At 40.4% G+C, this 27118-nt stretch overlaps 1 protein-coding gene across 1 annotated transcript; it reads right to left on the reverse strand.

The window, feature by feature from the left end:
* Positions 1-300: 300 nt before the first annotated feature.
* On the reverse strand, positions 301-17076 carry PERP (p53 apoptosis effector related to PMP22). The gene is made up of 3 exons (XM_004092986.3): positions 16688-17076; positions 5895-6035; positions 301-1788 (listed from the first exon to the last, which is right to left on the reverse strand). The coding sequence occupies exons 1-3, from the start codon at positions 16899-16901 to the stop codon at positions 1562-1564; spliced, it is 582 nt and encodes a 193-aa protein (XP_004093034.2). The 5' UTR covers positions 16902-17076; the 3' UTR covers positions 301-1561.
* Between the last annotated feature and the right edge of the window lie 10042 nt (positions 17077-27118).

The following is a 27118-nucleotide window of genomic DNA, read 5'->3' on the forward strand; positions in this document are numbered from 1 at the left end:
GTCTGAACCTGCCAGAAATCTCTTAGTCCATTTTCCTCTGGTTGATAGCACTGTAGAGAAATTGTTTAATGTGTGTCTAGGGTATTGTTCATTGAGGAAAAAGTTCAGGGAATAGACTATTAGAATTCATTAATCTCTACTCAAAAATTGGTTTTGGACACCTAAAATGAGCAAGGCCCTTAAAACTTCAAACAAACAACAAACAAAAACCACTTTTCATTATATCCCATGTTCTTATTACCCAATTTTTTTTTAATTCCCTTCCCCAGATTTGAAAAATGGAAAAACCACAAACTGGAAACAAGTTTAGAATACCTGGTTTATTGGGAAAACTTCATAATGAAAACTATAATTGGCTTTTTCCACAACTTACAAAATAATAATCTGATATTTAAAATGAATTGGTTTTCATTATGTAAGTTGAAATGGTAAAAAATCATAATGACCTATTCGATGCATCATATATATGCTATTCAGAGAAATTCAAATCCCCGAATTCTCCTGTGGCATGTTTTACATCAGACATTTAAAATCTGTTTACCAAGAAAGACCAGGATTTTAACTATATGTAGGTTTCTGCTTACAGTTGCAAACTATCAGAAGCCTGTCTATATGATAGAGCCCAGCTAAACCTGAGATTTAGAAAAGCAAGTCATTTATTCTCCTGAGGCTGTTTTAGTGGCACTTTTGTGATGGGAATGACCTCCCTAATGCTTTATTACACAACTTAACCAGATCTATCAGTCATGATAAATTAGACCCAGTCCATCTTTTAATCCAGTCTACTCTGGTTCTGAACATATAAACACAAAACCCTACAGATTTATTAATATAGCATTTTCCCACACCCTAACCCTATAAAGAACTTTAAAGAGAAAATTTCATCTAAATATTTCACACTTAAAGGAAAGCCTTACTAACTATGGCAACAGGTTTGGACCATGAAATAGTACTTTCCTGGATGACATATCGAGTCAACATGAAGCCTTAGCAAAAATGAATGATTCAGGATATTAATGAGAAATTCTCACAAACGATATGCATTTAGGAAACGATTTTGCTTTCCTTAAATAGTTTGAAGGCTTGAAAATAAACTTTTTTTATTGCATTTCTTTTAGAATGTTTGGTCATTAACAATTTTTAACATCATCTTCCTCTTCTCCTTAGCCCTTAACAGACCCAGTCCATTCTATTTGGAAACAACAAGAACTTGATCAGATTATTAAATCTTGGAAACCTCATTTTTACCTTATAAAGTGTTAAGTTTCATGTTCATATTCTCTTACAAATGTAGTATAAATGTTATGGATAGATATAAGGAAATATTGGCATAGTACAGGTAATTAGTGAAAAGACACAACTTCACAAAACATAATAAAAGATAAACATGAAACTATAACACTACTTAAAAAATATTTTCTCCCAAATTATTTTAGCATTTTTGACTAGTTTAATAATATGAACACTGCCAAAAAATGGGTTCAAAGTCGCCTGGAGAAACAGTTTCTTCTTCTGGAGTCCATCTCAGCAGCAGCGATTTTCTCCCACATTCATTCCCAAGTTAGGCAGATGTGTAGAAATACCTGGGCTTGGCATTGCCCAGAAGGTCATCTTCATAGTTGGGGAGGCAGCAGAAGAAGAAGGCACAGCCGATCAGGATAATTGTGGCTGCCCACCCAAAGCCGTAGGCCCAGTTATAGATGTAAGTGACAGCGGGGTTGGCATGAAGGTTGAAGGTCTGGGTGTACTTCACGGGGTAAATTACCAGGGAGATGATCTGGAACACAGCTAAAGAGAAGAAAAAAATCCCAGGGTATGAATGCATACATGCACGAAGGAATAAATACACAGTAACGACAGATTAACTCCTTCCACCAAGTTTCTGCCTTGAAATAAGTATAAAATCTACCTGGAGGCAGGAGGAATCTGGTTAGGCAGAGGCCAAAAAAGATTCTTGACTTCTGTGTTTAAGAGATGCCTGGCACTGAGCAGTATCACACACATATGCCAAATATGTGAAAAACACACAAAAAATAATTGGAGAGCCATTCTATGTTACATAAGCATTATATATACTAAAGCAAAACAGTACAAAACTGTGGCATACAATAGAAAGCAGGACAGTACAGAACAACCTATTTTTTTCATCTTTGTGTTTCCTATACCAAACACATACCCAATATGTTCAGTGTTAGCAAAAATTACATATGTATGTATATATACACACAGGCATGCACATATATACACACAGGCATGCACACATGACTCAATATTGATATTCAATAACACATCACTGGAATATTCATTCAATAAGTAAATGACTAAATGAAACAATGAACTAATATTGAGAATGATCAAGGGGAGAATCCGCAGAGAAGCCTTCAGAGGACGTGGGAATCTGAAAAGGAAACAGACGTGGAGGGAGGGCAGGGGGAAGGGCATGGGGAGGTGCGGTGGGGACAGAAAAAATAAAAGCAGCAAATGATCACAGTGTTTAGGGAGGTGTGAGTGAGGATGTGGAAAGAAACACATGAAGATTTCTAAACTCTCTGGCATAATAGTCACATTATTACAATTATTAATCTTTGTAATAGTATTGAAGCAATTTCAAACAAAATGAACATTATTGAGTCTACTTTCGCGGTCTTTTTCAATGGACATGCATGATTTTATAAAGCTACGATGAGTATATACATGTGTGTTCTGCATCATTTTAACTTAATATTTATATGTACATTGCCATGTCAAAGGGTCTGATTTTAGCTCTTTCACCGTAAGACACTACTGTCCACAAGGAGGGACCAAGTAGCTGTGCCCTCCAGGAAGGTATCAGGGACTCTGTAGTCCTCAACACCATTTTTTCTACCATCTTAATTCTTTTCTACAGCTCCACAGATGTACCTTGAAGTAGTTTTCTTTCTCTTCCTCGTTTTTTTTTTCACTGCTAGAAAGGCTATAGATGTTTCTGTATTTTCATTTGTTGCTTCTAATTCTTCTAAACTAAAACATTCCTCTTCTCTTGCAATTTACAAAGGACGCTCTTACGGCAAATCTTAAATATTTATCTACTTCTGGTATCCTTTAAATAGCAAACTCTTACTATTTAAGTTTGTCATTTGCTACCACATACTGTGTAAGATACAAAAGCAATGCTTTTCTATGTTGACTTCTAATTTTCTTAGTAGTAAATATTAAATATTGCTATTTATCGATTCTGGCTCACCATATGTGAAGTCCTTATAATAATTTGGATTAATTTCTGCCAAATTTAAATTGTATCAGTGTTCAATTTTTCTGATGTTTAATGTAAGAATATATATAAAATTTAAAATAACTGTTTCTATGAAACATATCTTAAAAGTCAAATAGGCCTTATTCAACATTACTACTAAAAGTGTGTTGAGATTTCTAGGCTTTTTATTCTTCTAAATACGTTTTCTGTTCTATTTTTCATACTCTTTAAAGGAAAGATGAGTATTAAATTACAAAATGAAAATACTAGGTTAAGCCGACTGTTAAGCTGTAAATCTGTTGAAGCTCACTGAACTAATTTTCTTTACAACAATAACTCTGCTACCCTGTCACTGTGGATGGCCATTGCTAGATCTTTTTGTTTTAATGCTACAAGAAAGCAATGGATAAAAGAGTTTTACTAGGATATTTTTATTCTGATAAAATATACATAACATTTATCATTTTCACTTTTAATTGTTCACTATAAGTGTACAATTCAGTGGCATTAAATAAATTCACAACGTTGTGTAACCATTACCACTATCTATACCCAAGACTTTTTCATCTGTACATAAACTCAGTACCTCTTAAAAAATAACTCCCCATTCTTCCCTCCCCCCAGCCCCGGTAACTTTGATTCTACTCCCTGTCTCTGTAAATTTGCCTATTCCAGGTAGCTCATGTAAATGGAATAATATATTTGTCCTTCTGTGCCTGGCTTATTTCACTTAGCATAATGTTTTCAAGGTCCATCATGTTGTAGCATATGTCAAAATTTCATTCCTTTTTATGGCTGAATAATATTCCACTGTATGTATATACACGTTGTTTGTCCATGCATCTATTGATGGACACTTTGGTTGTTTCCACCTTTTGGCTGTTGTGAATAGTGTTGCTATGAACATGGGTTACAAGTATCTTCAAGTTCTTGTTTTTAATTCTTTTGGATATATACTTAGAAGTGGAATGCTGGGTCATATAGTATTTACTAGGATTTTTCAACTAACATTAATGTCTTAGTGTGTTATTTATTATTTATTTATTTATTGAGATGGAGTCTTGCTCTGTCACCCAGGCTGGACTGCAGCAATGCATCTTGGTTCACTGCAACCTCCACCTCCCAGGTTCAAGCGATTCTCCTGCCTCAGCCTTCCATGTAGCTGGGATTATAGGTGTGCACCACCAAGCCCAGCTAATTTTTGTATTTTTAGTAGAGATGGGGTTTCACCACCTTGGCCAGGCTGGTCTCGAACTTCTGACCTCAAGTGATCTGCCTGCCTCGGCTTCCCAAAGTGCTAGGATTATAGGCATGAGCCACCACGCCTGGCCTTAGTGTGTTATTTCTAATGGTGATTTAAACTGGCATCTGTGGAGTTTTCTAAGACACATGAAAGGAAGATACATCAAATGTGTTTCTTTGCTAGAGTCTCATAAATATGAACTACAAAAATAACCAAGTAGAAATGAAAGTGGGCATCAACCAGGTTCTTTATATCTTTTGTGATTCCAAGTCATTTCTGATTTTAAAATATTATTCAAAAAGCAAACTTTGAAAATATGAGGATCAGGAACTTTATTTTTAATCAACAGAAACTGTCAAATGTGCTGTGAAGAAGGCCAGGGCTGTGCATGTACCAGCCGGTTCTCTGAGGCACTCCTCCTGCCTCACCTGTGTTGCCCACAGCTCTGCAAACTTAACTCTTCTAAGCTCAGGGAACCAGTGCAAAGTGGTCTTCCTCCTGGTTCATGCATGATCATATAGACCCCTTCGAGTCATAAGGCTTCTGACCTGTTTCCAAGATCATCTGCTCATTTTCTATTTGTACCTCGGGTCTGTAGCTTGAATTTCTGCTTTGGTCCCATAAGCCTAAACTGGTAAGAAATGACCTGTGGCCTCGCTTTGCCGCTGTCAGCACCTTCTCTTTTTTCCCTGCTCAGAAAGTCCAGTTTTACTTCTGAATCTAACTCCGTGGCTAGGGTCCTGCCCCTTTGACAGATTTCCTTAGTGCCACAGACCTGACTAAAATTTCCAATAATTCTTCTCCTAAAATCCTAGTTCTTGTATTCCATCAATAAGTGTTCACACTGGGCCCTGCATACCTGAATAACTAAATTTCTTCACATCACCTGTGTCTGGACCACTATCCCCCGGCACAGGCACCATGCTGCAGATTCCAGTTCTGGCCCCTCCCAGGGTCTTCCATCCCATGGCAGAACACCATTTCAGGACCCACATCATAAGATCACAAGACTCTTTCAACAAGGGAAATAGTTCAGGGGCATTCAGGTTCCCTCAGCAGGGGGCTCACAGCAGGCCAGGGCTGGGGACCGCAATGCAGAGCACTGCTTTTCCAGGGCTGACATAGCCTAGCTTCTCAGGTAGAGGAGTCAGTGGGTAGGACCCCCCAAAGAGAGATAGGGGCATGTAGAGTGGCAACCCTTGTCACTCGGATGGGGAGTACAGAACACCGCGTGAGCCACAAGAGGAAAGGGACCCAGATCTTAAAACACATCTCTCCTCTGTTACTTCTGCCCTGGTGATACATTTTCCGAGAACAGATTAGAAACTGTAACAGTCATGGGTCTTCTTTGTGGAATTGACCATTACTAAGTCGATGCCCACTGAAGGCATATGAAGAATCGCTGACACACAGTCTTACCAGCCAAGGCAAGGAGACCTCCAATCACTCTTAGGAAGACAAGCATCTGGGGTCCACAGAGGGCGAAGAAGGAGAGGATGAAACAGATCACCAGGATGATGAAGCCACAGAAGAGCATGGCAGCCGCTGCTCTACCCCATGCTGCAAGAAAAAAAGAAACAGCAATTAACAAGACAGACATACCAAGTTTAAAAATTACTTATCACAGTATCAACATGCTTTTGGGCTTTTTTTCCCTACTAGTTACATTTGGATGGAGGGACCATTTTTCTTTTGATAATACTTAAGCATCTCCATTATCTTAAGTGAAGAACAGGCAATTCATATGTAGGACATTAATATACTGAGACTTAGAAATGCCTTTTCCCCCTCAGTTTTTGGCAAAAGTTTACATCTCTGAAATGAAAGTCAAACTTCATTAATCTGTTTCTCGTGTGATAGGTTTGCCACATAACGGGTATATTTATAAGGTTCACCCAAGTTCTAACACAACATGATCATAATAAACAACGTTTTTGGTACTGAACAATCCAGATTATAAACTCTAGGAAATGTTTTTAAATACCTTTAAGGGATCTTTGTTTCATATTAATTTTGGTTCCATGCAAAAATAATCATTGAAAAAATATATTTATGACTAGGCAGAGGTGTTAAATAAAACAATTTAAGTGTGGAGAAGTAGCTCTGATCTTATAACAAGCTTATAACTAGCTTATAACAAGATCTTATAACAAGCTTGGGAGCAAACCACTTTCCTAAATTTCTGCCTAAATTTTAATTTCTTAAGTATTCAAAATGTATTCCACAAGAGATTTTAATTATTTACCTTTGCCCTGAAAAAGAATCAGGATTTGATGGCAGTCAAGTTCTAGGTTTGAAGACCTACATGGGCACCTCCAGCCCTGGGTCATTCTATTCTGCATTGAGGAAATACAGAGATCCATGCTATCCACATGAATGATTCCAGTCAACAACACCTATTGTTCAACCTGCCCTCATTGTTAAAACCTCTTCACACACAACCTTTCCTCTAGCCATAACACCTAATAACATTCAGGACATGCATGAGCTCACTGAATCCTCACAACAACTTTTTTTTCCCATGTTATTTTTTATTTATATATATATTTTTTAATTTCAGTAGCTTTTGGGGTACAAGTGGGTTTTGGTTACATAGCTGAATTGTATGATGGTGAAGACTTTAGTGCACCCGTTGCCTGAGTAGTGTAAATATCCTAATAACTTCTTAAGGTACACACTGCTATCATTTCTATTTTAGAAATGAAGAATATACTTAGAGTTCAAATAACCTGCCCATAGCCACACAGCTAGTAAATGGTTTAGACAGTTTGATTTCAGCCTGTTTGAATCCAAAACATGACTTTTTTAAAGATATAATTTACACACTATAAATTTCGCCCTTTTAAAGTGTATAATTCAGTGGTTTTTACTATATTCACAACGTTGTGCAACCATCTCCACTAACAATCCAGAACATTTTCATCACCCCAGAAAGAAACCCCATGCCCATTAGCAGTCACCCTCCATCCCCTGTTCCTCCAGCTTCTGGCAACCACAAATCTACTTTCTGTCTCTATACATTTGCCGATTTTGGACCTTTCATATAAATGGAATGTCATATACTATGTGGCCTTTTGTGACTGGCTTCTTTCACTGAGTATGGTATGATGCGGTTCATCATGTTATAGCATCAATCAATACTTCATTCTTTTTTATGGCTGATTAATATTCTATGGTATGGATAGACTTTAGTCTATCCATTCATTTGCTCATGGAAGATCCTGCACGCTTAACTTATTAGCCTTCACTACATTTGAAAAGGAGAGTCATGAGTCACATGTCCTCCGCCTTGGCATTACTCTTACTCTGCAACACAGAACAGCTGACGGTATTTGTCCTCACTTAATTCTAGGTCGTTTGACTGGTCAAGGTGAAACAAAGATGCAGGCTGGCAGAAAGAGCAAGGGTGTTGGAGCTGCTGGATCTCATTTGGACCCTGCCTCTGCCCCTGTTGGCCATACTCCAGTCTTTGCATCTGTTAACCAAGGCTAAAAACGCCTGTTCCAAGATGATGGAAGCACACTCCTGTAGTATCAGTGACCAACTCCCCAGCCCTCACTACTCAAAACGTTCCTCCTGTGTCCCTGTGACTTTTCTCTAGTTCCTCATGTTTTTATTTTCTTCTACATTTGCAAGGTTCTGCACCATCCCTTAAAGATTGTTCCCCAGTCACCTGATGCATTTTTCTCTTTTCATCTGTTAGAGACAAACCTGAGCTAAGGCTCCACACGCCCTTCTCCAACTCCCATGCACCTTCCAGGTCTTCCTCTAGATTCATGAATGACTGGGGCACAATAGATTATTAAGGAGATAAAACATTTTTCTGTCCTAGAAGCACTGTTTTCACACAAATTAGGTCAGGATGGGGCTGAGACTGTACCTGATTTGGCCTAGTTTTATATGGACAATTTTTATTACTTTCCTCCAAATCTTCTAGCTCTTCCTGTCAGACCACTGAGAGACTTGAGAGAGAAGGTTAAAATGGGAATGTTTTATTTTAAAATAGAAAGGAATAAAGGCAAAATGTTAAACTTAGTAAGTCTCTTTTCTCACTTTTGCCTTGTTCTTCAAGTAAGATAACTTTTAAGAGAAGAGGGATAGACCACAAAGGCAAAATAAGCAGTAGTGCTCCTTAAAACGATACTGATTCCTGTGCCTCCCTGCAGACCTACAGAATCAGAGCTTGAGTGGTAGTACCCAAGAATCTGCATGTTATTAGTGTTTCTTATATCCATAAAGTTTGAGAACAACTTAGATGATTAAAGTCCTTATGAAAACAAATGCAGCACTACCAAAAAGGATCGTATATCTTTAAGTATGTGACCCATTGTCAATTACAGTCTCGTTTCTTTAGTTTTTTTTTTTTTAACTGGCCACTGGTAATCGTTAAGTTCAATTAAGTCCAATAGTTAAATCAAATAAGCAAAAACATTTTTTTTTTATTTTATGAGTTCACAAGTTTGAAACTGCAATGAAAGGAAACATATCTATATACGCATGTAAAAGAATGCAAACATAATAAAAATCATTGCATAGCAGAATGGGAGTTTTCCATAAAAACAGGCAAAACCTCCTAACAAGGAATCTATTTCAATAACTAAACTTTTACAATCACAGATAAAGGTTTGAAAAATCTAGCCAAATAAATTATGTATGATATTTCTGTAAAGAGTAATATTAACAATTTTACTTATTTGAGGAAAATTAACATAAAAAGATTATTACTATTATACTTCCTCTAACATTATAGCTGAAGTATAATTTATGCTTAGTTTCAAGTGCTTGGAAGGAATTAAACCAAAGAAATGGTAAGCCAATTCACCTAACCTAAAGCCAAGACGTGAACATAAATATAGGAATATTTTAAGAACTTTTCCCATGCTATCTTAACACAACTCAGTTAATGTCTTGTTTATTTAAAGTGCTGAGTCTAAAGAAAATCAAAATGGAAAATTAAACAACATTTTGTCTTGAGAAAGACTGTCTTGGAAATAGAACGTGTAAAACCTGCTCCTTGCATCACAGAAACACCCACATTGAATCACTTAACTATCATTTAAGACAGAAATCTTGGCACAGTTCTAAAGATCCTGACTGATGAATAACAGACGTCTTCAAGTAAAGCAATCTGCCTTCTCATGTCAATGACCATTTAGACCATACCAGGTCTGAGCAGGGTCCTCCCAGCCCACCGTTCTGTCTGAGAAGCGGCCTTTCAGATGTAGAGACTTAGGACATGGGTATTCTCGATGACCTACATTTCGAAAAGTTAATAACTTTATGCCCTAGGTAGCTGTGGTCTCACTTAGTTACCCAGAATGAGCCTACTTTCTACAAATTGACCAAACACTTTAGGAGCTGTTTATATTTTTATATTATATCATGGTCTAAATTCTACCCTATTTCCCAACTCCACTGGAAAACATCAGTTTTTAGAACCTGTCCTAAAGCTACATCTTTCATGATTCAATAGATGGTCCTCAGTTTTTCAAAGGCAGACTATCCATCTTTATCTAATATGAACACAGGTTTGTCTTTCATTACTATTTTATATACCAGATTTGTGTGTGTGTGTGTGTGTCTGTGTGTGTGTTTGTGTGTAAGTGTATGGGAGAGAGTAGAAAGGATTCTTATTGTCAACTCTCATTCTCTGGATTGAGACCACAAAAGCATTCAGTACTCCAGGTAAATAGATGCTGCGTTTCTGTGTAGGAAAGTTTTTGTTTGTTTCTTTTATTTTCTTAAGGGAAGACCAATTTGGTGTCCTAACTTTATTTTCAAAGTACCACTTAGAAAAGTTCATGTAATCAAAGAAACCAGCAGCATTATAAATCCAATTTAAGTGATATTCATTAGATGAACAACAGCTTCTCAAAGTTTCCTAGCCCTTGCAAAGATGCAACATTAAATCAAGAACATGGAAACCATTTAATGGTCACCAACAAAACTGAGTTTTTCCTAGGACGTGTTTTTAAGTTTTTTGTATGACAAAGCATGCTATATTTTTTTCCAGAAATTACATACAAAAAACCCAAAATGTTACAAGGCTAGTAAGATCAACTAATAAGAGCAAAAAAGTAAAAATAAATAAATAACTTAAATGTCAAGCTAGAAATAGGCCAGCAGCAGTGGCTCATGCCTGTAAGCCCAGCACTTTAGGAGGCCGAGACAGGTCACGTGAGGTCGGGAGTTCGAGACCAGCCTGGCCAACATGGCGAAACCCCATCTCTACTAAAAATACAAAAATTAACTAGGTGTGGTGGCACACGCCTGTAGTCCCAGCTATTCAGGAGGCTGAGGCATGAGAATCGCTTGCACCTGGGAGGCAGAGGTTGCAGTGAGCCAAGATCACGCCACTGCACTCCAGCCTGAGCGACAGAGGGAGATTCTGTCTTAAAAAAAAGGTCAAGCTAGAAATGATAAACTGAAGCTTGAGAAAATAAAATAAACTTTTATTTTAAGACAAGAAGAACGTCATTAATATTTTTTAAATTGGTGATACTTTGGAGACAATCACTAAGTTTCCCCCCAAAGGTAGTCTTCCTCTTCATGAATCTGCTGCATTCTTCAGTAGTTTTAAACGACACCCTTATGACACTAATGTGGCACCCAACCAGAGTCCAGTGCCTTTCCAGAATACAGGATTCATCTGTCGATAATACCAAAGATTCTGTATCATCCAAGATTTTGTCAGATTCTTCATATTGTTTCTATAAGGCTCTTTAAGCCAAACACAGGCAGAACTGAAAACTGGATAAAACCACAGTTCAAAAAATTAAAAAGATCCTGCCTACAACTAAATGTAAGCATGGGAGAATGACATATTCAAAAATATAGTTCTGCATATTCAATGAGGAGGTAATCTGCAGTGATTTGGCCCGTGCTTCTGAAACTTAAAAGCGTTTACCTCCTCCGGGAAGTAGTTAAAATGCAGATTCCGATTCTTAGGCCAGCACGAGACATTGGACATCCAACAACCACCCAGATAATTCTGCTGCACTGGTTTGCAACACTTTGAGGAGCAAAAATCTAGAGGACAACTCATAGCAGTCCCCCAAAAAAATACATAAAGAGACACCATTCTGCAGAAGTTCAAGAAGGCAGTTAAATGGCTCAACAGAGAGATGGCAGGGAGAATACAGGGGAGAGCATTCCACAGATGGTGTGAGATTCTTTACATGCTCTGCATGGTCTCATGAAACTGACTACTCCATTGCTCTCTGTTATTTTAACCCTTAATAACCTTGTTTTAGACGATTTATCTAATCAACGAGGGGAGAAGCCATTCTATACAGGACAGGGTAAAAACAGGAAAAGTCAATCTAAAGACAAGATAACTAGCAGTGAATTTGGGATCTACCCTCAAATATTTGAATATCTGTCAATGGAAAGTAGGAATTACACAGCTCTGTCAGTTTAAGAGAAGTACTTGGAAACAAACTGTATCATCCAGGGAACAGAACTAAGTTGTTGAATAAGGGACGAAGCTTAGTCAGGGGTGCTATGGATGGGTGCAGGCTTTGTTGAAAGCTTGAATCTGGTGTACTTTAATTCCCTTCTAATTATAACATCCCAGTAGTCTGCGTCCCTTTACAGGACAAACACAAGTTAGGGGACACTGAGAAGGAACTGAGGCTCTCTGGGGTGGCTACTGCTGAGCGAGGCACATGTGGAATGAATGGCCTGGACTAGATTACTGGGTCCTAAACGTTCTAGATTTTATAAATCATATGTACTTTTAAAAATTATTAAATCAATAGAGTGGCCAACTTTTTATTTTTTGCTGTGTAAGGACTTGAATGCATACATGCTCGTGCAAAGAGTAATCTGTCTGCGGCCGTGCGCGGTGGCTTACGCCTGTAATCTCAGCACTTTGGGAGGCCGAGGCGGGTGGATCACGAGGTCAGGAGATCCAGACCATCCTGGCTAACATGGTGAAACCCCGTTTCTACTAAAAATACAAAAAATTACCCGGGCGTGGTGGCGGGCGCCTGTAGTCCCAGCTGCTCAAGAGGCTGAGGCAGAATGGCGTGAACCTGGGAGGCGGAGCTCGCAGTGAGCGGAGATCGCGCCACTGCACTCCAGCCTGGGTGACAGATCGAGACTCCGTCTCAAAAAAAAAATAAAAATAATAATAATAATCTGTCTGCTAATGCCTAATTTCATAAATTAGGAACAGTTTTGTTTTTTTTTTTGGAGACAGAGTCTCGCTCTGTCACCCAGGCTGGAGTGTAGTGGTGCGATCTCGGCTCACTGCAACCTCCGCCTCCGGGGTTCAAGCAATTCTCCTACCTCAGCCTCCTGAGTAGCTGGGATTACAGGTGCCTGCCACCATGCCAGGCTAATTTTTTTGTATTTTTAGTAGAGGCGGGGTTTTACCATGTTGGCCAGGCTGGTTCAAACTCCTGACTTCAAGTGATCTGCCTGCCTCGGCCTCCCTAAGTGCTAGGATTACAGGCGTGAGCCACGGCACCCGGCCAGGAACAGTTTGATACCTTTCCCTACCCAACTCCCCACTGAAAAAACCACAAGGGCATAATCTCAAAATGAAGTCCTTTCAATCAGCGGTCCTCAACTGTTTTTGGCACCAGGGACCAGTTTCAAGGAAGAAAATTTTTCCACAGACTGGGGTTGGGGTGTGGTTTTGGGATGATTCAAGTGCATTACCTTTATTACACACTTTATTTCTAGTATTATTACACTGTATAATATATAATGAAATAATTACACAACTCACCGTAATGTAGAATCAGTGGGAGTAACAGTCTGTGGCCTCAGGGTTGGGGACCCCTGCTTTAAGAGGAATTTAGACTAATGTAAACTATTAATTTGTACTTACTTTTCTTATTTCTTGTACATTTGAGAGCCACAGGGCTAACCGACCTAAAACTATTTCATGTAATACTGATTCTTTGACTTGACCAACAGCGATTTCATGTTAAAAACAAACAAAATATCGATGCATTTGCAGTATGCAAAGGGTGTCTTTGGTTAAAAAACAACAACAAAAAACCGGAGGCTCTGTACTTCCCAGTTTGGATTCAAGACAAACGCTCGTCAATCCTCACTGACTCCCTGATTCACTCTGGTGCACAAACTTATCGCCATTATTCTCCACTTGAACAAGCTGGAGCTTGCCTGCGATTTGAAATCTACACAGCTAAGGCTGAAAATATCCTCCTGATGTATTCTTTCTTAAAAACTAGAAAAGAATGTGCCAGCAGTGCAAAACTAGCATGAGTGAACGTGCACTTAAATTTCACATTTTGTTTATAGGTGAAATGTGAATGATGATTTCAATCATTAATCTATAGATTTTCTTTTCCTGTTTTGACAAATATAAACCATGATTTTTAAAAAATTCAAATAAGAATGTTTTTGGCTGGGTGTTAGTTTAGCTGGTCAAAGAAAATATTCAGTGAATAATTTGGCTCATTCACAAGGAAAGATGAGGTGATTTGGTCATCTGAAATTCTTAAACTGTCAGTAACAGTGAAAAATATAATATTCTGCTTTTTATATAATTCTAAGGAATTATTTATCTTTATAAAAACATCCATATTCATTAGTATTGTCAATACTTGCCAGGAATAACCTGTGTCTTTACTACCAAAATGAACATATTGTCATGATTATCAACTAATAAGAGAGGTGTTGAAACACTTTTTAATAACAAGATTTTCTTAATAGTTACAATGGTAAATCAAAATACTTATTGCCTAGAACATATCAAGAAGTTTTTCAAAGTGGATGTACACAATTCTCTATACGGAGATCTCATTTTAATCACAGCCATCAACCTTATTCCTTGTTGCACAAGATACTGTGTGTTTGTGCATACGTGGGAGTGTGTGTAAACTGCTTACTTCATTTTAGATAAAGTACAAGCTCATGTAAATATATGGTTTTCAGTAATGCCTTACTGAGGCTATCTGAAAATCTAGAGTTCATAGATGCCTAGATAATCGCCTTACAGTGTCATTATACACAGCTTCTACAATTGTGAGGCAAAACTAGCCAATGTGCATGCAGGTGATGAGACAGATGTGTAATAAGCACTTAAACTCATCTTTGACTACAACGGCCAGAGGTAGCTCCATATCTGCTGTCTTCTTCCCACAGCCACCTCATGACAGCAGATCCCAGATTCATGATTTGATTCCAGATCTTGAGCAAGAGCCGTGTGTAATGCATTACTGGCACTTAATTACCTTTGCAAAGGTAGCAGGAATAACTAAATTGAGTTGTTAAAGCTACTACCATTTACGAAAATCAGTCATGCTGCATTATAAACAGATTTTTCAAGATCCACTTAGAAAATCGAGCTTTTCCAAGGACCAATTTCTATGTCAAACTGAATTATAAACTATACACTCGTTAGTATTTTCTTTACAATGAAAAAAATTAACATTCAGACTTCTAATTAAAAATTCAACCAAACTAAGAAAAAAACCTGCTTATTGCCTTCCATATACAAAGCACTGTATCAGTCTAAGGTGGAACAGCCACACCCTAAAAAGGTGAGCTCATCCTGCAAATCAAGAAAAATAAAAATGGCATTGTGCGTGTTTCACAAGAGGGCTGTGGTCACAGCCAGAGGCTTGCAGGTCAAATCATGTCCCGGCATTAGCACTGATCATAGTTCTGCCAATATCCCCGTCACCAGTCAAAGGCACACTAGTCTTACTTTATATGTGGAGGATTACTGCCTATACTTTGGGTCTGCATTAGTCTTTGGAGTAGGGTATAATTATCCAAGTATGTTTAAAAACACACACGCAGATCTGTTAGGTCCCCTACAAGAGACTGAGTTCAGATGCATTTTAACTAGAAGATAGAGGTACATTATTTCAAAATACAATTAATTCCCTTTAAAAACCTAAAAGACTGGAGATGATACAAACCTTAGCTGGCACAGTGTTTGTATGGGTTTTCAGAGAAGAAAACACACAAACTGCAAGGAAAGCTGGAATTTTCTGCAGTGTTTACATTTTATCATCTGGCTAACGGGGACCATGCTTCCTTTTGTGGGGAAGTTCATCATGAGGACGTCCAAAGGATTACACAAAAGAAAGGGCACCAAGTTGCTGATATAGTCCCCCAGAAACACAAATAAACAGGATTGGGTTGGAAGCCCTGGGCCACTTCAAAGAAAGAATCAAGCCAATAGTAATAGTAAGAAATGAAAACAGGCAGCGTAGCTTGCTTTCTGTGTTTAAAACTATTAAACCCGGTAAGTAAAGCCCATTTGGCTTTAAGGTTTTATTAAGCTCTCACAGCCCCCATCTCCACCCCCACACACATTGCTAATCACAGTAGACCCCAGCTGTGATTCCCATCCACCCCTAGGCAAGGAGAGGGGGCTTCCCACTGTGAAAGAAAATGCCTTCTCAGACAAGAACCACGCTCCAGTCCTGACTTTTTCAGCAAGGCAAGCAGGGAGCTTCCTCCATGCTGGGAAAATGGCACACAGTACTTCACCTGCCAGGTACATTAAATTTGTCAACTCTGCTTCACTTCGCGAGTGTAGGGAATGTGTTTGCTTTTTAGATTTCAAATCAGATTAAAATAATTAAGTTTTCTAAACAACAATGCCATGCTCAAACCAAAGGACACGCCCTTAGAATAAGAGCTAACAAGAACTAGCCTGACTGGTAAAATAGACTATTATTCAATAGTATCTATTGAAAACGTTAACTGCTAAAACTGCCTGAAAGGGCTTTTTTAAATGAGAAAGTTTTTTCAGCTATATCAAGTTGAAAGAATCCACTGATATTAGGGAAGTTACGTTATTTCAATATTTATGTTTTAATCATAAGAAGAAACAAGAGAAGGAAGAGAAATGGGAAGAAATTTCAGGTCTCCAAGAAACTTTGTTCATTATATTTACTCATCTAAACTTGCAATGCTTGAAATAATCTTTCGTACGTAACCGACAAAACCCAGGAAAAAACTACACAGTTTGAACTAGGGCTTTTTTTTTTTTTTTTTTTTTTTTTTCTGTTGCTGAGCTTAGTGTTGGCCACCCAAAGCTACTGCTGCTGCATTTGGTTCAGGTCGGATGCGTGAGCCCGAGCTCGCCCTAAATAGGCATTCTGAAAAGCACCGGCTCCCCGGACCCTGTGAGGGCCCACCACGCCCGGCGGCTTTTGCAGGCCGCGGCCCCGAGGGCTTCCTGGAGGCGGCGACGGCGGCGGCGGGCGGGCACTCACCGTACTCCATGAGGCTCTGACAGCCCTCCTCGGAGGACCCGCTGCCGCCACCCTCTTGGGAGCATTTCCACCACAGCGAGGACGTCTGGATGTGGTCGCTAGACTGCAGCCAGCCGCGGCCGGCCAGCGCGATGATGTCGAAGGCGATGGCGCTGAGTAGGAGCAGGGGCAGGATCCAGCGGCAGCGCTCGCAGGCCAGGCCGCAGCGGATCATGTTGACGGGCGGCGCGGGGCCGAGCGGAGCGGAGCGGGGCGGAGGAGCGCGCCGGACGGGCGACAGCGGAGAGTGGCCTGCGAGCGCGGGCGCCGCCACAAAAGCGAAGAGGCCGCGAGGAGGCGGCTCCCGAGGACGCCGCTCCGGGCGGCCCCACCTAGATTCCAGTGACTCAGAGCGCGCCCGCCCCGACCTGCCCGGCGGGGCCGGGGCGGGCGGGGCCGCTGGTAAACAGGCGGGGCTCGGGTGACACCGGGCGGCAGCGGAAGGCGGCCCGAGAGTCCCGCGCGTCCCACGAGCCTCCAGTCCCGCTCACCTGGTCCTCTCCAGGCGCGTGTTTTGTCTTCCTGGCGCACCAACGTGTACACCTCTTTATCTGCACAGCGCCAGCCTAATATCTGACCCCTGATGTCGCATCGTGGGGCGGTGGTCAGCAGTGCCATATTTGAGTTTTCAGCAGTGTGAGATAGGTGTTCTAATTGCACCTGTGGATAAAGGCTGCACTCCTTTGGACGCGTGCACCCAAACCCAGAAGCCCGTCCCTGACCCCTGCTGACACAGGTGATCCCTTCCTCCTAGGCTCCGCCTTTGCACCTTGGACCGTGGCTCCCCGGGCACTCTTACCTCTTTGCATGCTGTTGTTTCCTGCTGGGTTGCCAGCTTTTGGAAAGCAGAGGCGATGCTGAATTTATCTGTGTATCCCTAGTGTCCAGCACCGTGTTTGGATCTCAAGGGGAGCTCAGTGAATTTGATGAATGAACATGTAATTTAACAAAAGCTCGCTTCCTTTCGGAAAGGCTTCATCTGGCTTCCCCAGATAATTTCATGTCGCCTCTGCTGCAGTCCACTTCCTATCACGAATCGCTACCTATTTAAACTGCACTCTCTCTACTCTTCATTTACTATTTTGAGGTTTTTCCAAATAAAAATCTTACGTCAGCATGCAACCTGCATTTAGAATCCCACCCCCCCACCCCCCCCCACCCCGGGTTCCTGGGCTAGCTCCCGTCAGAGTCCGGACTCCTAAGGTGTGACAGGAAGGGTGGGGTGGCAGCCAGGTGTGCCGCTGAGGACAAAGGAGTTCTCAGTGTCAGGCACCTCGGTGGCCTTGGGAAAATCACGGAAACATCGTATGGGGGTCGTGTCTTAACCCTGTACCTCCAAAGATTTCTTCTGAATCCCCTATGTTTTCTGTTAATTTAATATAAAAATGGGAACTACTTTAAAATATTTAAAATTGTATTCCAATTTGATATTCTCAATAGAAACAGAATACTATTTTGACTTATGCCATTTTCTGGCAATTCTTGAGGACAAATAAAAGCACGGAGAAAGTATCTGAAACTACATGAAATAATTTCCCTAGGCTTCATTTTACATAATTCAAGTTTTACATAAACCACGTCATATATTTTTATTACCGGCAAATATTTTCACGTTCAAAGAACACAAGTGGGTGTTCTGCCAAAAGTTAACTTTGTATCGTGGAAGTTGTGTGAAGAAAATTGTGATATTTATGTTCTCAGGGTTTTCGAAAGCAATGAAGATATTTGTTTAATTGGCTATGTATAATATATTTGTGAGAAAAAAATTTTCTTGTAAGTCAGATACTGACCAGAAGCAAAGTGGCTTCAGACAAAATGAGAGTTTTGCAGGCGTCTTAATATCTCTGAATAATTTTGCACTTGATATATATAATTTATTTTTGTTATTCAATGAAACCATTTCCGATGGGCTTGAGGAAAAGAGCTCATTAATGCTGAGGTGAACACAAGGAGATTAGCTCTTCACAATTTCTGGAAGAGACCACATTGACCCTGGTGGGTTTCCAACAATAATATACCCAACATGTGGTGCAGACTGTGGAACCAGATGGTTCAGGTTTACACGCTTTCTCATATTCCCTGTGTGACACTGGGCAGGTTACTTCAGTTTTTTGTGCCTCAGTTTCCGCATCTGTAAGACAGACCGTGCTAACCTCAGTGTTTTAATGACTGTTAAAAGAGCAAATCCATCTAAAGTGCTCGAGATAGTTCCTGCATATAGTAAAGGTTGATGATGATGATGATGATGATTTTTCATACAGGTTTTCCACTTTTGAAGATTGAAAGAGAGGAATGTCCATGTTTCTAAAGGGCAAATTCTATAGGTGAATGCCAACTCTAAGTGACTAAGTTATTTTAGACAATGCAATCATTCATCCTAGCCATATTCATAAAATGCTGGCTCATAGAGAACAGTAGGCAGTTGGATAGTTCCCCCTGCTGGACAATATAGGGATTGCGCCTGAGCACTGAGTACTCGTCAAAAATGTAAATTGTACCCAAAGAAAGTTTTTTTTAAATTGAGGCTTGACTGACATACAAAAAAGTACATATATTTAATATATGTAACTTGATGAATTTGAAGATAAGTACATACCCATGAAACTATCACCATAAAGAAAAAGGTTTTATTTTTCTAATTTGGGGTTATGGTTATAAAACCAATGACTGTTACCAACAAAAATATATAAATATATAATTTTAAAAATAAAAATTAAAGTAATAGTAATAATAATAATAGCAGCTAACAAACATCTGCTGGAGTTTGCTATGTCCCAGTGGGTGTTTCACATCTACCTTATGAGGTATGTACCAGCATCTCCTTCATTTACACGAGGGACCAAGGCACAACGAAGTTAAATAACTTGCCCAAGACCATGCAGTCACGGAGTGGCAAAGCCAGGCTTCAACCTAGGCAGCCTGACACCAGGGATAGTGTTATTCATCACAGTAAGCACTCGTAAGAGTTTATGGATGTATCCAAATGTCTCCTTCTTTGTTCCCTTCTATTGGTCCTTGTAAACACCCAAATTATTCCTAGTTATCTCCCAAGCTGCAGTGACATGATCCCCCTGCCACCATTCTGGGCATCTCTGTAGGACCACTGGGCCTTTGACATGGTTCTCTTGTGGCTGTCCAGTTGAGTCCATGGATGAAGTACCCTCCAGTAGATATGGAGTGATTGAGTCTCCTCTGGATGTGGCAAATACTCCCACTGTCAACCATTTGGCAAAGATGCAGGGCCTTATTTTTCACATTGAACATTGATGAGATCACATGATAGCTGTGGACCATTGAGAGTCCTTAATAATAGCGTAGCCTGAGTTAGAACCAATAGCCATGATCCAGAAAACCAAGAATATCCTATGTAAATTAACAGTGACTGTGAATACACAGTAAACGTCAACCCAGGATTCTTCGACCTCACCCACCCAGTCCTGCTCCTCTGACCTGATGAACACCTACTGACCCCTTGACCTCAGCAAAACGTCACTTCCACAGAAAGCCCCCAACTAGATTAAGTTCCTGTCACACATCCTCAAAGCCGTGTATGTCTTTCTTTCAAAACTTTTCTCACAATTTTAATTATATATTTATTCTGAATAATTTTTATCCACTCCCACTGCAATGTAAATTCGATGTTGACGGAAGTGTCATATGTTACCTCTCACCACTGTGTGCACAGTACCCAGTGCCTGGAATATAGTAAAATTCCAAGAAACACTTGTCAAATGAAGATGAGAATCTGTCTAGTCTCAAACTAACTCAAAGGGTCTCTGAGCACTCTTCCTTTTAGAAGGTCTTATTGTTAAAATTGTCATCCTTATTCTATCACAGCATAATACCCTATGATTTTTCCCCTTGAAATCATTGACAGATAATAAGTCTTCTAACGTGAAGTGGAGATCACCTTTCTTTCATTCCTCCATCACTCATCTGCAGCATTTCTTCTCTTTGGCTGGCTGAACATCTCCTGTTATTTTAACTTTTTCAGTTTCTTTGTCAATGTCTTGGCTCTTCTCTGAACAACTCCTAGATTTTAATTTCTCTCGTAATATGTGGTGCCCAGAATTAAACCTAGCACTCAGGGTGTGATTTCAGCAGTGGTGAAGAGAGAGAGCTTTTGTCTCCCTCAGAGCGGATATGACACCTCTAGTAATAGAGTCCAGGTATGCATGTTTTTTTGTTGGTCTACACAGATATCCATCATAGTAAACTTGTGCTTAACTAAAACCTCCCAGATGTGATTACTTCTGCAGTTCGTATTGTAGGTTAGTTCTTTTCTTATGATACAATTGTTTTTATCCCTGTCATATGTCATCACTAGAATGACCATGATGCTGGCCTGCCAGCATCTCCATCAATCTTTGTTCCTTTAGGACACTTGCTCCTTATTGCTGCTGCTTGTTTTGTGGACACATCTTCCATATATACTCATATAAGTCACTGATGCCATTGTATTGTAAAAAGGACCAGGATTCATAGTTCATTATTTGACACTTCATTGCACATAGACAACTCTCGCTGTTGGACAACACTCCTATTTGGGGACATAAAGTAAACACCTGTGAAGCCAGAGTGAGCCACAGAAGGCAGTAGAAGGCTTTGCTGAGGAGGTGGGACTTTAGTTTTGCACAAGACAGAAAGGAGGAGAACGACTTTCCAGATTAAGTGGCCACCTTAGGTGAAGGCATGGGTTTGGGAATGGCTGTAAGTATTTTTAAGGTGTTCTATTTTCCTTTTCAGATAATGACTTTACCGGTGAACATAACCAGCCTGTAATTTAGCATTCTAAATTATGGAGACTTTTAGAAATGCAAATCTAAGGAGGGTAATACCTTTAGCCAGATTGCAAACTGCTGGCAAATCAATTCAGTGTTCTGTAACGCAATATATTATCATGGTTTTTTTTCCATCGTATATCAATTCAGTGATAACTTTCAATGCAAAAATATTATTGGAATGCCAAATAAAAGCATTTTTTATGGCACAGTCAGTTATTTTATACAAATTAATATGACTTTTGAAGTTACACAGTTTCCTTCTTTTAGAGTAAGTTAGATCCTACAAACTGCTGGAGTTCCTTGCTTCAGGACAATTGTGTGTGTGTTAAAGGCAGCTCTACTTTATTCTGGGGTTCCTCTAAAGCAAGATAAAGACCCCTGGATAAAAGACTTAAAATTCTGCCTTGAGGAAATTCAACATGCTAATACCAGTTTCAGCTTAAAATCATTTTTTAAATATTAAGTCTTTCCATAAATAATGGAACTGTCTGCTGGACGTGATGGCTCATGCCTGTAGTCCCAGTACTTTGGGAGGCATAGGCAGGCAGATTGCTTGAGCCCAGAAGTTTGAGACCAGCCTAGGCAACATGGCAAAACCCCATCTCTATAAAAAATACAAAAACTAGGCAGGCATGGTGTTATACACTACTTGGGAGGCTGAGGTGGGAGGGCCGCTTGACCCCAGGAGGTTAAGGCTGCAGTGAGCCGAGAATTTCACCACTATACTCCAGCCCGGGCAACAGAGTGAGATCCTGTCTCAAAAAAAAAAAACTGTAAATGTAAACATCAATTCTGTACAAACTGTCCTAGTAAACAAAGCAGTAGCATTCTTTCCTAACAAGACTGCTTGAACACAAAACTTACAGGCATTTTGGTTTAGTTGTGTTTCTAAAACAGCTAAAGACACTCTGCAGGAAAACAGTTCACTTGAAGGCTGTCCATTTAAAGGGTCAATGATTCAAACAGCTGATTTCAAAATAAATGGTCATAGTATTGTCCCAAGAGATTCATTTCTCCATCTACTACTGTGAGAGATGGTTCTATAGGAGGGACTAGGCCCTACTTGAAGCCACTCCACTGTCTCTCTTTCAACCTCCCCTCCACAAGGGTGTGCATGTGCACAAATGTGTGTACATGTGCACCCCTGCATATACACACACAGAATAACTAACTTCATTTCGTGTCTGTCATTAAGAAGACACGGTTTCCCTCCTAGCAGCGCATGATGCAGAAGAAGCCATGATCAGAACATCAGGCAACCTGAGTTCTAGTTCCCACTGACCCTGTGTCTCCCTGCTTGATCTCTCTTCTCCTCTGCTCATACAAACTTTTAATTATCTCCACTCTGTCACCTCCTATTCCTTCCTCAGCCTTCAGTAATCTCTCTTCTTTTCAGTGGAGAGATGGAGAAAGTTTAACCATCAGGCTGGGTGTGGTGGCTCACACCTGTAATCCCAGCATTTTGGGAGGCTGAGACGGGTGGATCACCTGAGGTCAGGAGTTTGAGACCAGCCTGGCCAATATGATGAAAACCTGTCTCTACTAAAAATACAAAAATTAACCAGACATGGTGGCGGGTGCTTGCAATCCCAGCTACTTGGGAGGCTGAGGCAGAAGAATTGCTGGAACCCAGGAGGCGGATGTTGCAATGAGCCAAGATTATGACACTGTGCTCCAGCCTGGGTGACAGAGTGACTCTATTTAAAAAAAAAAAAAAAGTTTAACAATCAACTTCCTGAAGAAAAGAAAAAAGTATTGATTTTATAACATTTACCAATTTTCATGGTGTATATATTGCCCCTATGGCTGATTTCAAGCTATTAGGATGGTGCAAAAGTTATTGCGGTTTTTCCCATTTAATGACAAAACCCACAACTAAGTTTGTGCCAACCTAATACCAACTTGATGCCACTGAACAGAGTTAGGAAGAAATATGCATAATGAGTTCTCTAAGCTAGTAGGAACACATTGCTAAGGGTGCCAGGGCCCCAGACACTGAGCACTGAAGGCTGTCTCTCAATAGGATACATGGGAAATGGATGCTGGCTCCTACTACAGGCTGACAGCTTCTACACCCACCCTGTTGGGTGATAGAGGATCTGTCTGAGAGTGAGACCTATATTCCCCATATCCTACTGAACCTGCTGTCACAAAGGTCACTGGTGAGTTCAGATTTGCAAAACTCAATGAATATCATTTTTCTCTTTGTTGTGCTAGACACTCTGATGTCTTCCTCCACAAAATTCGGCTCTCTTGGAACCTATAAAAATATTAAATCTCATTGATCAAAGACCACCCAGAACACACCAATAGCCAAAGAAAATTAAACTCATTAACTTGCTGCAGCAAGGGAGGTTTCACACCATGGGGAACTCTGGGGATGAGTTGGTTAGGATGTCTCCTCACACAGGAGGGGTGAGATTGAGGCTGATGTTAGGTGACCTTGGTGAGGGCTTAAGAGGTGGATGTTTTATTCTGAGATAATCTCATACCTGGAAGAGGGGTGTCTTGTTTTGTGGGTCCATGGTGTTTTGTTTTTCCCGTGTTGGGATCCGATTAGGGAGTGGTCTTGTTTTTGTCTTGCTCCATCACAATTATAGAGTGACCCTGTCTAATGCTGCTGTTGTGTGAAACTCTTTACGTTCAGCATAGGATTCTTATACCCCGGCTATGGTTTTCCAAGCCAACTAGCCGCTGTCAGAATTTCCTTTTTTTCCTTTCTATCTGGTTCTCCATCCATCCCTTCCCATTCTCCTTAACACGCTAGTCTCTCTCCGCCCTCGCCACCTGCCAGTATTGTATTCTCTAGAATTCCTTCTAAACATTTTCACCATTCTGCTTCTGCTTGTCCTTCTAAATATTTTCTTTGTGTTACATCGTCAACTTTTGTGATTTTAACCCCTGCCTGTGTACTCATGGCTTGCAAATATATACCTTTAGCTCACACTTTTCCTTTATGCTTCAAAATTTTATATCCAACTTCCAGCCAGATGGCACCACCTGGGTCCTCACTCAAACACTTTAACCTCAACGAGTACAGAGTTCAAATTGCCCTTTCTTCTCCTAAACCAGTATCTTCTTTCTGTAGCCTCTGCAGCACCTCCATCATCTTGATCACCAACATTAAAACTCCAAGACCATCGTTGACGCTTTATCTCTCACTCCATATTTAGTAATTTAGAAATGAGCCACCTACTCTACCTCCTAAATATTTCTGCCATCCAGGCTCTCTGCTCCATCCCAATGCTCCTCCCCTGACTCATTGTTTTACTGCTGCAGCTGCCCCCTAACTGAGCCCCCACCCTCTCCTAAGCCCACCTCCTACAAGATCACTAAAAGGACAGCTAAACGTGAATCTGCCCCTGACACTCCATGCGTCGCTCACTGGTTCTCCATCACGTCTTTGATTAAGTCTGAGCTTCCTGAAAGTGACATATGAAACCCACCCCTTCCCCATGATCTGGTGTCTGCTCGCCTCTCCAGCTGCACCTGTCACTTCTGCTTGCCTTACGCTTCCCACTGTTTTCGCTTCTCAGATACACGATGCTATTCTTGCTTTTCTCTTGATGCTATCTATGGAATACCTTTCCTCCCAGTCCCCTCCCTATTTACTTCCTGCTGATCTTTTAAGATCAGCTTCAGACCACATCCCCCAAGAAATCGTCCCTGAATCCTGGCCTATGCCCTCTGTCACCTCCTCCAAACTAATGTAACTACATGCTCTTCCTCAGTGCTCCCAAACCCTGGAAGCATGTGGACTAATCACATTGTTCTGAGTCATCTCTTTTATGTCCCTATTGGGCCGTGAGCTCCTTGAGGAAAGGGACCTGATCGTATTCGTCTTTACGCCCCCAGCACCTGTCATAATGCAGGTGTTACATAATTGCTTGATGAATGTGTGAATAAGTGATTGGTTTTGTCAACAACCACTCGCGAAACTTGGCTTCTCTGATCTTCTGCAGAGTCATCTATCTGTTGAGATGGTTAAAAAATGAACCATAAGGAAACGAATCGCTCTAAAATGCTGTGGAGGTACAGATAAATGAAAAACTTCTCAGAATCAAAATTGAAAAGAAAGTATTTCTTTGGAACAGTAGATGGCAGTAGCACGTCGTATTTCAGCATAGCATTCGCTATGCATTCAGCTGTCCTAATGCGTGGCCATGTCTGGGGGCTACAAGAGCAGAGACAAAGGCATGTCACTTTTGGGCCTGGAGCAATCAGCATTTTTTTTTTTTTTTTTTTTTTTTTGAGATAGGGTCTCACTTTCTTACCCAGGCTGGAGTGCAGTGGTGCAATCACGGCTGACTGCAGTGACTGCAGCCTCGACCTCCCAGGGCTCAGGTGATCCTCCCCTCTCAGCCTCCTGAGTAGCTGGGACTACAGGTGTGCACCACCACGTCCTGCTAATTTTTGTATTTTTTTTGTAGAGACTGGGTTTTTCCATGTTGCCCGGGCTGTTTTTGAACTCCTGAGCTCAAGGGAGTTCAGCCTCAGCCTCCCTGGGATTACAGGTATAAGCCTCCACAACTGGCCAAGTCAACATAATTATTAGGAGGCAGAAGTTAAGGGTGGTTTCAGATGCATTGGCCCTCTGTGACTTAATTCTAACTAAATTCCAGTTCTAACCCCCTCCCTGGAACCAGTGCGGCAGCATTCCAAAAGGAATTGTTGACAGCCTTTCAGTGGGTGGGAGCAAAGAGCATTTGTTTAGCAAGAAACATTTGTTTAAAACCATGTTCTAAAAATACCCTAAGCTACTTTACAAATAATGTATTTTTGAATTCTCATAACTAACTGTGAGTTAGATGCTGTCAGGCCCATTTTACAGATGAAAACACTGAGACTGACTAAGTAAATTAGCTTAGTAAATAAGAGAATTCAAACTCCGACCTGCTTGCCACAATATGTGCAACCTATCACGTTGATGTCATATTCTCTTAATTGAGCTAAAAGCTGTGACTTAAGCATAGCATTTGGAACGAACAAGTAAATGGAGTTAATGAGTTGTCAGTATAGACATACACTGTCTACTGATAATAGTTAAATATCAACACTAGTCCCAAGCTTGAAAGTCACTAGGTAAGTGGAGAGTGAAACACTGGGCTCAAACAATGTCATCTGGAGCCCAGAAATATAGTTAGAAATAACGAAGGCTAACATTAATTGAATGCTTCAAGGCACATGGCACTATTCTAAGTATAAGATACGTATTGATTTCTTTAATTTCAGATCCATCTGGTGAGGTAGGTACAATGATTATACCTACTTTGCAGATGAGGATACAGAGCCACAGATCATTTAAATTACTTGTTTAAGGCTACTCAAGAGGTCAGTGTTAGACCCCAGACCAACCCTCTGGCTCTAAAGCCTCAGCACCTAACCACCACACTATTAGTTACAGTAATAATAATAATGGCCATCAGCCCTTATATAATGTGATGTGCCAGTCTCTGTTTTAATCACACATTAATTTCTCTTATCCTTACAACTTCTCTATGAGGTTTGTATAATTATTGCTTCTATGTTACAGATGAGGAAACTGAGGCATGGGGAAGCTAAATGAGTTTTCCTGGATAGCACAGCTAGTAAGTGGCAGAACTGGGCC

This window comes from Nomascus leucogenys, chromosome 3, assembly GCF_006542625.1.
Source record: "Nomascus leucogenys isolate Asia chromosome 3, Asia_NLE_v1, whole genome shotgun sequence".
Taxonomy (NCBI): Eukaryota; Metazoa; Chordata; class Mammalia; order Primates; family Hylobatidae; genus Nomascus; species Nomascus leucogenys.

What these genes read in the sequence shown, in the direction of transcription:
- PERP (XM_004092986.3), bottom strand. Translation starts at nt 16,901, where the DNA reads ATGATCCGCTGCGGCCTGGCCTGCGAGCGCTGCCGCTGGATCCTGCCC. An exon ending in TCAGAGCCTCATGGAGTACG is followed by an intron (nt 6,036 to 16,687) that starts GTGAGTGCCCGC and finishes TTTTTCTTGCAG; the next exon opens with CATGGGGTAGAGCAGCGGCT. An exon ending in AGGTCTCCTTGCCTTGGCTG is followed by an intron (nt 1,789 to 5,894) that starts GTAAGACTGTGT and finishes TCTTCTCTTTAG; the next exon opens with CTGTGTTCCAGATCATCTCC.